The 14,154-nt window shown below is 35.5% G+C and overlaps 1 protein-coding gene across 3 annotated transcripts in view; it reads left to right on the top strand.

Annotated features, from left to right (window-relative positions):
- The first annotated feature begins 267 nt into the window (after window positions 1–267).
- The window catches only part of LOC121429479 (UDP-glucuronic acid decarboxylase 1-like), a 53,356-nt gene continuing 39,469 nt past the window's right edge, over window positions 268–14,154 (top strand). Inside the window, exon 1 of one of the 3 annotated variants that reach the window (XM_041626501.1) lies at window positions 268–797. In XM_041626501.1, the coding sequence (XP_041482435.1) occupies window positions 521–797 (277 nt within the window). In that variant the 5' untranslated portion in view covers window positions 268–520. Of the gene's footprint in view, window positions 798–13,697; window positions 13,897–14,154 lie in introns of those variants that run through there. The other 2 variants (XM_041626503.1, XM_041626502.1) reach the window with 2 other exon arrangements.

Genomic DNA, 14,154 nt, shown 5'->3' with positions numbered 1-14,154 from the left:
TATAGCCCCCTTTATAGCCCCGATCCCCCCAAAAAATTGAATTGGTCGGTTATTGGTCGAGTCTCTATTTTATGTAATCCTATAAACTTCCGCTTGAAATAGTAATTGAAAACCTAAAAACTTTAAACGCCTGAAAATCAGGAAGGATAAGTTACCAACATAAATTTCTAGTACATGTTCTGTTATTAAATATTTTTATTTTCTCTGTGAAAATTAGTGTATACGTCATTTTGTACACGTCGCGATCGATTATCTGCTTTCATTTCATATTTCGGGATACCTTATTATCGTTGGTCATGGAGAAGGACAATCTGCCGCTGCCTCTCGTGCGAAATTCTTAAAATGTCTTCATTTTGTGGTTTTAAGAGTGATAAACACAAGGATTAGATTGATTCATTACAAGATGAAGGGGAAGGGAGATTAATAATGGACTTTGTTCCACACGACTGTTTGCTTAATGAATTAGACGGCTGGATTTCCCTGTTTGCTGTTCCTTTGGTGAGCTACAACCCCGCTTGGCATGCACGGCCAAGCCGTGCCGGACTACTCTCGGGAAGCTAGCGGTTCAGCGCATCACTCACAACAAGGGACAAAGTCGCGCAGCTGGTGCGATCGGTTGGGCATTTCCAGAGCAGGCAGAGATCTTTCTGATTTGTCTCCCTGCACACACAACGGAAAATCAAGGACTAATTTGTGCTTTAGAAGGAGACCAAGTATGAACTGGGCATCAGTCATGACGGTTTGGAAACGTTTCAGAGTGATCTTTGTCATTGTCGGAGTTCTCTGCATCATTATTGGTGAGCCAAGTTTATAATATAAATTGAAGATGCCATTCATTCTCATGCACGTCTCTAATATTTCTTGTTTGGTCTGTCTGGTTTTTCTGGTAATGCCTGACAATAAAATTTGATCGAAAGTACAATGTCACACTACATTGTCATTGACGATAAGTATAAAGAAGAAATTTTAAGTTAAGTTTTAGCCAGGAAACATTTGGAGAGTAAAATAAAAAAAAATAATGATGTAGCCTTGTAAAGATGTAGGGCTAGATCCATCTAATGAAGTTTACTCTTGTCTCAGCCTGTCTCATCTCTGAGATGCCTGACCCTTTTTGTATAAATCACATGTTTCCAAAAAATAACTACATGTGGAGATCTAAACAAGGTCTCAAAAGTCATTTCCCATTTTTTCTTTTGGTGAAAATTTGATTATCAATTGCCATTTGCTAATACATTAAATTTGAGGATCTGCAAGAATTGTCAAATTGTCAATGGTTGCACCGCCATCGTGGTGTTTGTCATGGAAAACAATAAGCCTAATAATATGCAATCCATGTACTCATTTAATGGACAATGTTATGATAATTGATACTATCAATGGGCCGACCACCAGATACATGAAGGCAAGACCATGTGCTGTTTAGATTGTCTACATGTAGCCGACTGATCTTCCCATCGATAAACAGACCTACTGAGTGACTGCTATCCATGACAAACACTGCAGTTTTTACTTGAGGATTTTACACTGGAATCATAATTCTTTATTACAATCACAAATTATTTCATAATCATTACTTATTTAAAATATATTTTGCTTGTAGGGTAGAGTACATGTATATTGTCTGGAGACTTTGTAGCATTTGATTTGGCAGTGCCAGAGATCTCTGATCTCACTGTAAGAAAGTCTGATTAGATGGAGACGGAGATGATACTCATGAGACAGAACCTATGCCTCGAAATAGATGTCATCAATTTTCAAATTTTGAACTTCAGCATTTTTGATACCATATTTTGGTAGAGCATGATTAAAAGCATCCAATACCGAAATTTGGAATGAATTGGTACATGGGGGCCTTAGTTATGACCTCATGAATACATAATTAGCCCCATTAAGGTCAATATATTATTGGCCTGGTTCTACATGTATATAGGAACCATGCCAATAATACATTGACTTAAAATGGGGCTAATTATGTATTCACGAGGTCATATCTCAGGCCCCCATGGACCAATTCCCACCAAATTTTTGTAGTGGTGGTATTTCATCATGCTCTACCAAAATATATTAAAACAAAGCTGAAGAAAAAAATTGTGACATCATCACTTCAGTACTCTATAGACAGTGTCTGTTGGAATGATCCAGCCTTCGTATGTAGGATTGGATATCATTACATTTCAATGCACATGTTTCAAGATGTTTACACACAATGACAGTAAATTTTTATTAACCCTAATACAAGCGTTTTTATCTTTGAATACTGTGATGTAATAAGGCAGTAAATTGCATACAGTAACATTGGGTCACTAGAGTTCAAATTTAAAGTACAAGTGATCTATAATTGTAAAACAAAGGTTATCATCTGATTTTATGAATATGTTGTTTTTCATAAAAAAAATGATGATTGTAAACTATCAAGTGTTCCAGGGTCTATTGGTAAATTTTGTGTTGTGGAGGCCTGAGCACTTGATTATTAATGACCATTCAGATAGCAAAATTTGATTTTATCCATAATGCTACAATCATGTGTGTTTACATGTACTTTGATAAATTACCAGGTTATAGTGCTCAGCAATTAAAAGCTATTGCATTGTGCAACCAGGAACTAATACATGTACTGTATCTGTACATGTATTAGCAGCTTTGAGGTGGAATGCATACCTGTCACTGAATTACATGTATGTAGCTTATTAAAGGATTAACACGTTTTTTCAATAATAAAGGAAGGTTGCCTATTGGGAGAATATAGGTGTGTATTGAATGACTTTTGTTGATTTATTCTTCACCAAGAAATATTAGGGCTTAAACAGTAAAAAAAGGCTACACATATACATGTACACATTGGCCTAGGCTATGAATAACTCAATGCTTAATAATTTGTCAGTTGATGAGGTGCTTCCATGAATTTGTGATAAGTGCACGGACCAGAACACCAGAATAAAAGATGTTAGGCCTAAATACAACCAGGGGAGTCAACTACGTGTATTCTACAGACTAGTATGTGTATGAAGTGATTATGTCTGGTTAATCTGTCTCTGGTATATGAATTACATGTACAGTCACCTCTCACATTCATCTCAAATCACTGAGGCATGCAGGAAGCCAATGCAACATGAATCTATGGTACTTGTAACTTAGACCTAAAAAAAAAAGATAATAGAGAGGGATTGCAGTAAATCAAGTTTAAGATGGGAACCTTGAAAAGCTACATTGTGAAAGCTCTTTTTTTAATGGGAAAAGGTCAAATAGTAAACTTGGACATTATAGAATTAGAATGTATTGTAAAACATACAGGGATAAATTTGTACACTGTACGTGTGGGGCCGGTGGGAGGAAGGGGGGGGGGGGTAATTTTCCTTTCACTGCCTGGCAGCATACAAAGCTGAATTCATATGGAATTTATGGGTAGATTATTAAATGAAAATCAACATGTAGGTCAACAATAGCTAGCTTTTTATACCATATGCTGTGTTTTCACTGTCTTGAGTACAGTTTATGCCTATACTGAGACAGATCTCAAGTTTAACACTATCCTTTGTTTATTTCATTTCAATGGGGGGGGGGTGTACGAATTCATTTTTTAAAATATATATTTATGATGGATGTGCACATGAATTCTGGAGTTGACAACATCCTGTGATATCCTGCTAAATTGCATGACCAGAGTAGAGGCATTAAATTTTTTAGATTAAAATCAAAGTCAAGGTTTATTGTTCTCATGTCAAGTGTACATTGTACATACATGTAGATCTGTTCTGGTTCTGGCAAGGGCACTGGAAATTGCCAACACAGATGAGCTCATGTACATGTACACTGTAGGTGTGTGGATTATGGTGGTATATTTGTTGGAATATGTTGATATTTACTACAACTTTAATGTTTGCCTAGGTAAGTCCTTGGTCCGCCAATATGTAAAATACATGTAGAATACTGTTTAATATAACTTTCAACACAACAATTGAATTGCGATTCTTGGATTTATCTGATAATAAACCTCTGTAAAAGTATTACTCTAGTGCCTGCATGCGATATTTTTAATACAGTACATTTTTATGCAAATTACAATGTACATTTAAAATGTAAAACAATACATGCACAATGTATGTATTTTAGCTAGCCTTCAAAAAGTTTTGATGAAATGCTTCGCTGTTCTGTGTACATGTACATGTATGTTCATCACCTTCTCTCGAATAACTGAATTGCATGATTTGCATTGCAGTGGAAAGAATGATTTGAAAGGGGAGGAATTTTTGGGTGAATGCGGTTAGGATGGGCTGAGGATTTTAGCTACCCCACCCAATAGAGGATAGTCAATAGACTGAAAGTACTTGTACAAATGGGATTGAATTACCTTTAAATGCAATAAGATGTAATGAATAGGGAGCATCTCTTTGAAAGTACTTAGTCAAACAGAAGCACAGACCATCCATGCAAGTGCTTTGGGAAAGTTTAGCAGATTTTTATTTAATTTTATTTAATTAGTGATTTTAGCTTCATACATGTACACCTATGTCTATGACATGCTGATACACGTTCCACTGTATAATAGTGCCCGTGTTAAATGTGAAGTCCACCCTGACGGAAAGATTATTGTAAAGAAACAAAAAATAGCATTAAAAAATGATAAAAATAATATGAAGGGTTGAGAAAAGTCCATTAGATCTTAAGAAAGTTATAATTTCAAGTTTATGATTTGTGATGTCATACATGTAGCAACTGCTCCATTATGACTTGAAGTTTCTTCTTTCAGGAGGGGGTGTGAAGTAATTTTCTGTGTATATGTACAGGTATATTAAAGGTAGAATAAAACCCATTCTCAATTTATTGATAAAATGACATTTCATTGATCTTTTTTTTTTAATTCACAACATATGTGGACTAGCTGCTGGCATGTGACATCTAAAATTGAAAAAATTACAATAATTTTTGAATCTTTGATGGATTTTTGGTGATTTTTTTGGTGATGGGTAAAGTTTTCAGCATTCAATGATTTTTTATTATTTACATGTATTTATTTATTTATTTATTTTTATTCATTTTTTTTTGGGGGGGTTAAAGTATTTAGAAAAAAATGTTAAGGGAACCAAAGGCCACTGAACTCAAACAGTACTATACATGTAGTCACTCAAGGAAAGTTGTCAGAACAAGTGAAAATACATGTAACCCTGCCAATGGCTTGCCTTACTATACGGAAGGCCAACTTCCCCAACAGAAAGTTGTGTATCTGTGCTAGTCTTACATGTATGTGAAGACCCACTTGTTGATTCAAGTTTCAATCAGGGTCTGTGCCTGTAGAATATATATTATTTATTTATATTTTATAGCACATTCAACTTTATTCTTTCAAAACTGAAAACAAATGAGATCAGTCAGAACGTGTATGAATATCTGAAAAGCGTGTAGGCGTAATAATCTATAGGCCTACATTGTTCAGAATCCGGAGATCAATTTGTTTTGAATGAACTACATGCTCTCATACAAGATGATGTAATTTAGTCCACTAGGAAACAATGGAAGCAGAGCAGGTATTCAAAATATAGGGCAAGCCAGACATAAATCAATGTTGTTTTGTGTATGATATACATGTATGTACACTGTAGAATAGATTGAATGAAGTGTCTGGCTTGCATGTCCTACATTTTGAAACACGTTTGTTCTATCATGGACCTATTACAAAAGTTCTATATATACAGTAACTCACAAGTTTGTGTATGGTTACTATGGTATTTGAGTTTTCAATGCAAACCCAAACTATCTCATTAAAAAAGAAAGAAAAGTCACTCCCAATGAAAATTTAGAGTTTTGTTGGTCGTCTTTTTTTTATGGTGAATTTATTGCATTGGTAACACACTTTTGCCATTGCCACTTTTGCCATATATGGAGAAAGGTTGAAATGAAATGAAGAGGGAAAAGATAGTACATGTACATCAGGCAGAACAATATTTTTATTTGGGGGGAGGGCTTTTTTCCATGATTTACTGCCCAAATATGCAACATTTGAAAAGCTTTATCATTTTACTGATTATGACTACTCCAAGGATTTTTTTTTAGTTTCTGGGCTTTAAAAAAATTTCGGGGGCAAAATCACCCAAGCGGCCTAGCCCCTGTGTATTTTTTTCCTGATAGTGATACTAATGCTCATGTAGCCGGCCTATGTTTCAAAGGTTCCAATGAGAGCCCAGCTGAACTTCAAGCTTCAAGTTGTTGTAAAGTTATTCTCTTTCAATCAGAATGTTGATTTGTTTCCATCAACTTTCACGATTCAGATTTGCTCCAGTTGTCTCTGACCTTTGCAGTGACTCTGACCCACTTTCAAAAGAGCGTGGATAAACAATATTGAAATGGATTCAGTAGTCAAGGACTTTTCACAGTAGTCAAGTCAAAGAAAACTGTAGTTTTCAAAACAGATAAATTTGGTGGAAAAAACAACACAACATAAAGAACAAACGGGAGTGGATCTACACCTGTTTGGCATACATGTAGTTGACCGTAGGACTAGCCGCCAAGGCCTATTTTTCAATATTAGGGGAAAATGAATTAAAAAATCAACAGAATATCTCTGAAATTATTCATTCGGTTGCATCGTGTTTTCTGTGTTTACATAATTTGTTTGGCTATCGTGAGCTTTCTTCGCAGAGAGTGAGTGGTGACAACTTTTCAAAAGTTGTTTTTGGTATGACGTTTCCATGCATGTACATTGTACTATGTAGGCCTCCATGTTTTTGGCAAGAGAAGAGTGGAAATTACTAGTACTGTAGGCCCTACAGTTTTTTTTCATATGATGATGACCAGGAAATACATAACTATTTTTTGAAATTATAAAGTGAAACTTAAAATGCCAAAACTTTTTTTTTATTTTGATGAAATTTCAGTGTTATGCTGTTAATAGTTTTTTTTTCTTTTATATTTGATATTAAAATGAACTTTCTGTTGGGATGGGCTTGCCCTTTACATGTAATCCATTGGTTTGGCTCAGAGCTGAAGCAAGAATACCGGTAGCCAGACTGGAACTGATGGAGACAGTGGTTAAGATTTTTTATTTTATTATTATTATTATTTATTTATTGTTATTTTATTTATTTATTATTTTTTTTTTTGGGGGGGAGTAGGGCATGATTTAGCATGATTACATGTCGCATGATTTGACCAAAAATGCAGTGATGCCTTTTATACCACATGAAACGGGGAATTCATGTGCAAATCTCAGTCACACTTGAAAATGGAGTGCTGTGGCCCAGTGGATTAGTCTCCAAGCCATTACGTAGTTTCAGCAAGAAATTTATCCACATTCCGCTGCACTCAACCCAGATGAGGTGATTGGATACCTGGAATTGCAAGCAGCGCTCCCATTTGCTGATTCAGTATCATCCTGTTTAAATAAACATGTAGTACAGAAGTGATGACGTCACACAAAGACTCTATTTTAATTTCAGCGTTTTTGATACCATATTTTGGTAGAGCATGATGATGAAGAAATACCTCCACAACCCAAATTCGGTGGGAATCGGTCCAGGGGAGCCAGCGTAGGAAATACATACATTGTACATGAGGGCGACGACCGATTTTGCCCTCATGACATCCTGAATTGCCCCTGAAAATCTCCCAGAATGCATGCTTTGGGGGTGACCATTCTTTCTAGAGTCACCACAAGATCTGTCACTAACAGTTTTACAAGACTATTTAGAAAATCAGTATTCTATTATTCCTATGGCAGATTCCCAGAATAATGATATTTGCATTTAATACATGTACTGTGTAATTGCTGGTATAGCCCCTACAATTCTGCAATCACCCCAATGTGGCAAAATAGATCGCCCCGTCAAAAATGAAAATTATTTCCTACCCTGGGCCCGAGAAATGATTTCATGAATACATTATTACCCCCATTAAACTTTATGTATTTGTTGGCTTGGTTCTAAATGTTAAAGCCTGTGTATAGCTTTGGTAAAGGGTCAATAATGTGATTGATAATCGAATATCATCTAATACACTGTATGACAGTCTTACTGAAGCGTAGAGACCGTTAGATATTTTTCCAAAGTTCTGCACTTCTCTGAGAAAATTTCAAATATTCAAATCTTGGATATATAGCGCCCTCTCTCGGCGATGCTTGTTTTAAATTAAAAAAATGGGCATTCAAGCACTTATCTTATAAATTTAGTGATTAGATATCCAAAAGTTACAGACAAAGAACATATCTTGAAAGTTTCAGCCCATTCCATGATTTGGAATAGGATTTAATTGAAAGACAAAAACACACAGATATTTTAATTTGATCGGGTGACCCGATCAAGTTAAATTTCCATGTAAAATCGCAAAATTGATCCTGTAAAACACATTTTCATTTCATATCCTCCACATCATAACTGTTATAGGGCATATCCATTCATATTAGCTAGCAATGAATTGGAATAGTGATAGGTGCATTTTGGTGGATTTACCAAAACTATACACAAGCTTTAAGAACCAGGGCCCGTATTCCATAAACGAGATAAGCATGCTTAAGTCAAAAATCTAAGCATTTTGTCTTATTTTTCTGTCTAAGATAAAACTCTTAGCCAAAACGCGTATTCCATAAAGAATTGGCTAAGAATTTTGTCTTAGAATTTGGCTAAGAGTTTTTGCGCAACTAAGACAGATATAGGATGAATGGCTAAGTAACTTTTCTTAAAACTGCAGATTCTGTATTTCATAAATACAACATGGCTAAGAATTTAGCCCTAACTTTAAGACAGCTGTGAGTTGTCTTAATTGTATTACCTTCAAGGTAATTCAGCCAACAAAATTTTACAATTTATACCTATATTGCATTTCGAGCTCCTACTTCATTTTTTAAACCGATTTTCATGAAATTTTGAACACACATTGGTCTTAAGGTAAGGAGGTGGAAGATGTTTTTCTTTTTCAGAAATTGTGTTGCCATGGTAACAATATATTATGGCCAAAATTTTGCCGTTTAAAATACTTCTTTAATTTTCTACCAATTCTCATGAAAGTTAGCTCACACATTGGATTTGAGGAAAGATGTGCAAGACACATTAATGCATGTGTCAGAAAATGTGTTGCCATGGTAACGGTATATAATGGCAAAAATTATGTATAAATCTTACTACTTCCTCAGTTTTTAACCAATTTTCCTGAAATGTGGCACAAACATTAGTCTTGATGTGAAAATGTGCAAAACATATTTTATGCCTATATAAAAAATTGTGTTGCCATGGTAACAAAAAATACCAAATATAAATGAAAATCTTGTGATTGAATTACTTTATCAGTTTTCAACTGGTCTATTCTCCTAAATACTTGGCATACACATTAGTCTTGAGTTGAAGATGTCTAAGACATATTTTTGCCTGTATCAAAAATCGTGTTGCCATGGTAACATATTATTTAACGAAAATCTTGTAGTTCGAACTCCTTCATCTTTTTCAACCAATGCTCATGAAATTTGGCACACACATCAGTCTTGAGTTAAAAATGTGCAAGAATATTTTTTGTCTGTATCAGAAATCGTGTTGCCAAGGCAAGGTTACAACATATTTTATAATGAAATTAGGTGAAAATCTTGTGGTTTGAAACCCTTTTTAGTTTTCAACCAATTCTTATAAAAGTTGGCTCACACATTGATTTTGAGGTATAGATCTGCAAAACATAGTCTATATTGGAAAATTTGTTGCATGAACCCATTTTTCTGTGGCCGGTCGAGACAAGTATTTCCTAATAAAACCAATATTTCGCAATTGGTAGCGAACTGATCTACAAATAAAAGAAATGTGATTAGACATGTGAGAATCAAAAACTAGGCCTATACCGAGATTGCGACAAGAACTTGACAGATTTACAGTGAGGCCAGAAAATGAGATTGAGTCGATGTGGATTTTACTAAGATGTACCGGTACTTTGGAGCCAAAAAGAAAAAATTCACATTTGGCTGGATTCAACTTAATGCTAGATCCCTAGCCTACTTCCTTTTTGAATAGATCTAGACTAGCCTACATTTACTATTTTTAAAAACTAGAATCTATATTTTGATAGAGTCTACAAGTCTCTACTCTAGATCTCGACCTATAACTATGAACACCTAGATTGATATAGTTCTACTTCTACTAGATCTAGATAGGGTATAGCTTTTAGTCTTATTTTTCGTCTAGATCTAGGCCTACGTTAGAGATTCTAGATCAAACAGTAGACTAGTCTGAGATCAGCCAGTCCTAACGTTAGGGCTACCGGCTAGGCTAGAAATAGAATCTAGAATGAATTTGAAGAAAGTATAGCCATAATAGGCTAGGCCGCCTAGACCTGAAGTAAATTTTTATATAAATCTAGGCCCCAGTCTAGACTGAGCTGTTGGTCTACTACTACTAGTACTAGTACTAGGCTTTACTTTAGGCCTGTTTTCTAGAAACCTAGATCTAAACAAACTCCCCAAAATGTATAAATTAATATCCCCTCCAAACAAATAAATGGACCTAAAACAGAAGTAGACCTAGGCCTAGTCCTAGATCTACTTGGAATCTACATAGATGTCTAGGTAAGGACTAGGCCTAGATCTAACTAGTTTAGGCGTAGTTGGCAAGCAATGCATAGCGATAGGCCTAGCAGTAGCACTGTATGTCTGTAGACAGGAATAACCGTCGTTTCTGGGAATTTATTGAAAAGTTTCTGACATTTACTGTCATATCACATTGGTGAGATTAGGGTCTAGGCCAACGTAATGTTCTTAGACTGTCGAGTGTCGTACTCGTAGTTTAGCAGAAAAATCAAAATACAGTCGGAGACAGAAGCTTTTGGTCTAGGCTAGGCCTAACTCTAAGTCAGATCTATTCTAGTCCTACATGTAAATCTATCCCTGTCCTAAGTAAGGCTAAGCCAGGCTTAGTCCTGAATGTTGTTCTAGGCCTAGACCAATACTAATATACCTAGGTCTAGGCCTATATGATGTATTATTATATAGCTTCAGTCTCGGTTGCTCCATTATGTCTATGGCATGCCACTACTACTAACAAAGTTACGTTTTGCAGCCTTCATAAAAACGTAAAAAAAGTAAAAAAACAATGTTTAATTCTCCTCCAAACAGACGGATATTATAGATCTAATTGGGCCTAGGCTAGATCTAGGCCTAATGTTAGACCCAAGACTAGTCTCAAAAGTTACAAAAGTTTTCTCTTAGGGGGCCTAGGTCTTCTTAAACTGAAGTTAGAGTAAAGTAGTTTAGTAAAGATGTCGAGAGGAATATATTCAATTTATATTTTGACAAACAATACATGAAAAGTAATATATGGGACTGATACACAAAATAACTGTGCAAGTCACTCGGTTTGGGATTGAAATGTTTTGGTAATTAACAAAAATATAGATATGTTGAATTAAAAATTCTTACCATATATGTGTGATGAATGCTCTTCTCTTACTACAATAGTTGTAATTAGTTTCAATAAAATCCAAATTTTTAAGAAAAAACAACTTTAGTCACATTTTTGCAAGTTTGTTGCAGTGACCTCTGCAGCAATTTATCATTAAGAAGGTCACTGAAGGTCATAGAATTTGAGACTTTGGCTTAGCCATATCGCCTGACTTGAGACAAATGTCTTAAGTTTATGGAATATCGCTAGGGAAGATTTCTTAGACAAGCAAAATGCTAAGACAAATTGCTAAGACTTAAGCAAAAATCTTATCTCGTTTATGGAATACGGGCCCAGGTCAGTATTTATATGTACGTTGACTGATTCTCATCTAATTTTGGTCGAGGAGGTGTATTTAATCATGCTCTACAAAAATATGGTTTGCAAAAAAGGAAAATTGATATTATGATAACGTCACACTTCGGTACTCTATAAAATCTCATTTTATACTGAACCTTGTAAAAGTCTTGTGACTGTTTATGACTAGTCTAATCCGCAGTCACACATATCCTAATTGGCAGTTTTGATCAGTAGTTTGTTTGAAGAGGAGTCTAAATCAAGTGAAAAAGTACAGCGCTTTGATATTCATACAGTACATGTACGTGTACATTCCCTGTGATGATCTAACAATCAGATGGCAGTAGCATACTTTGACAAAATCGGGAAAATGCACAGGTTTCAACCATTTCCAGTCCTGAAACTAGTTCATGTTTGCATATTATACTACTAGGCCCCTTTTGATAGTCTCTGACAAAAATGGTGGTTATGATAACCATAACAATGCAATCCATCCATGTATCAAACCACAAAACCACACATAGTTCATTCACCAATCCACAAAAAGTTGTAAACCAATCACAATAGCTTTCAAGTTCATGACTGCCTTACCATGTGAACAGAATTTCAGTTTTCAAAACCATGCTGAGTTCATACAGTGGACAGGTACATGTACACATGTATGCAATGTTATCTAAATTCAAATAAATACATTTTTGGTGGATACTGTATACCTCAAGGTTTGTTTCAGTTAAGGACTGTTTTTGGTGCAATATGAAGAACATGATTTGAGTTTCAACACTGAAAATTCTCTCCAAAGCCCATATAAGATGATTTTGGTATAAAAGTAATACTGTACCAAAGTTTAAACAAAGCTTGTGATTTCAGATGATTCTGTGGGTTCACAATTTCAAAGTTGTTCAAAGGCAAGATATTGGTGAAATATGATAGGGTATGATATAACCGCTTTGATACTAGGTTTAAAATACTATTATAAAAATAGATCATTCTCTTCTCCCCAGACAGTTCAGTACAGTACAGAACATAGTATTATACATGTACATAATACAATACAAATGAATTAAATAGTACCCTACTACCATACTACTGTCTTGTTATCTACAAGACCTATTGATGCTAAAAAAATTAATTTTAATTTTACCATTTGCCATGTGAACATTACACCATGTCTTGAAATATGTACATTATCTCTAGTATTTTATGTTTAGGAAGTAGACTAGGAAGAACTTTTGGGTGGAGTTCCATACCTCTTTTTCACCCGAGACAATGTAAACAGAACATAACAATAAGATCCCCTTTTCACCAAGGATTCCCTGTTTTTCCCCTCTGTGTGTGTACATAAAACAGAAAGGATTTGTTACATAACCCATCTTCACTAGGTGGTTTCAGACCGCCTCGAAGTTCGCCAGTTCCAGGTATTCTCTGATCGGGAAATTTACCCCGATCAGAAAATACCAGGTATTTTGGTAATGTGAAAGCAAACTACGCGTAATTTCCCCGAAAGAAAATACCCGCTAAATAGTAGGTACTTGGCGAAATTACGAGAACTTTCGTGGGGATTTTTCCAAGGTCGCAGGTATTTTGGCGATGTGAAAGCAAATTACGGGAACTTTTATCCCAGCGTGTCGTTGGGCGCGGCGGCGTGGGTGGCTGCTGGGCAAGTGATTTTGAATCTCCCGCCTTGCCTGCTTATCAGACCACACTGCGCATGCTCGTAACTTCGGGAACTTATCCCAAAGGATGTGTTTCGGGGCGGTGTGAATGCAGGAATAATTAACGGGTATTTTTTAGCCTTAAAAAGTTCTCGTAATTTAACGGGGATTCTTGTGATCGAGGCGGTTTGAAACCGCCTACTTTAAGAGTTATCTCACTTTTCGTAAGTTTTCGGTCACTGAGGGGACAGGTTTTTATGTTGAAACAGACAGTTATGATCCTTCTCATTCACATGCACATGTAAACATATTGAATAGTAAGAGTTTGGGTTGAATAAACATTGTTTAATACAAGAAGCCCACACCCACCGCTCGTGTATTTGTGCAATTCTGCCTGTACATGTACATGCACAAATTCACAAACTTACATAACCTGTATACGGTGTCCATTTGGGTGACACGCCTTCACTCTCAGTGGGAAATTGTGATCATCTATCACAAGCTTGTGGATAAGCTATTTTTGTCAATTTTGGAATATTCTTGTTGTTGTAAGTATTATGTACATACTGTACATCATGTGTTTTAAGAATGCTAAGAATCCCTAGATTCATAAGATTATGTTGATCATGCATCTTGTAGGTGAATGTCTTTTTAATCATACTTGTATTTTGGTTTGTGACTTTGTGTTGTAGGATCAAATTGAATCTTCTTTTCAATATTGAGTGATACATGTACATTGTAGACATACAGGCAAGGGCAGAGTGACGTCACATCCGTTTATTGAACAACAGCACTGACTTTAATAG

This window comes from Lytechinus variegatus, chromosome 16 (assembly GCF_018143015.1).
Source record: "Lytechinus variegatus isolate NC3 chromosome 16, Lvar_3.0, whole genome shotgun sequence".
NCBI lineage: Eukaryota > Metazoa > Echinodermata > Echinoidea > Temnopleuroida > Toxopneustidae > Lytechinus > Lytechinus variegatus.
This window is presented reverse-complemented; position numbering and strand designations above follow the sequence as displayed.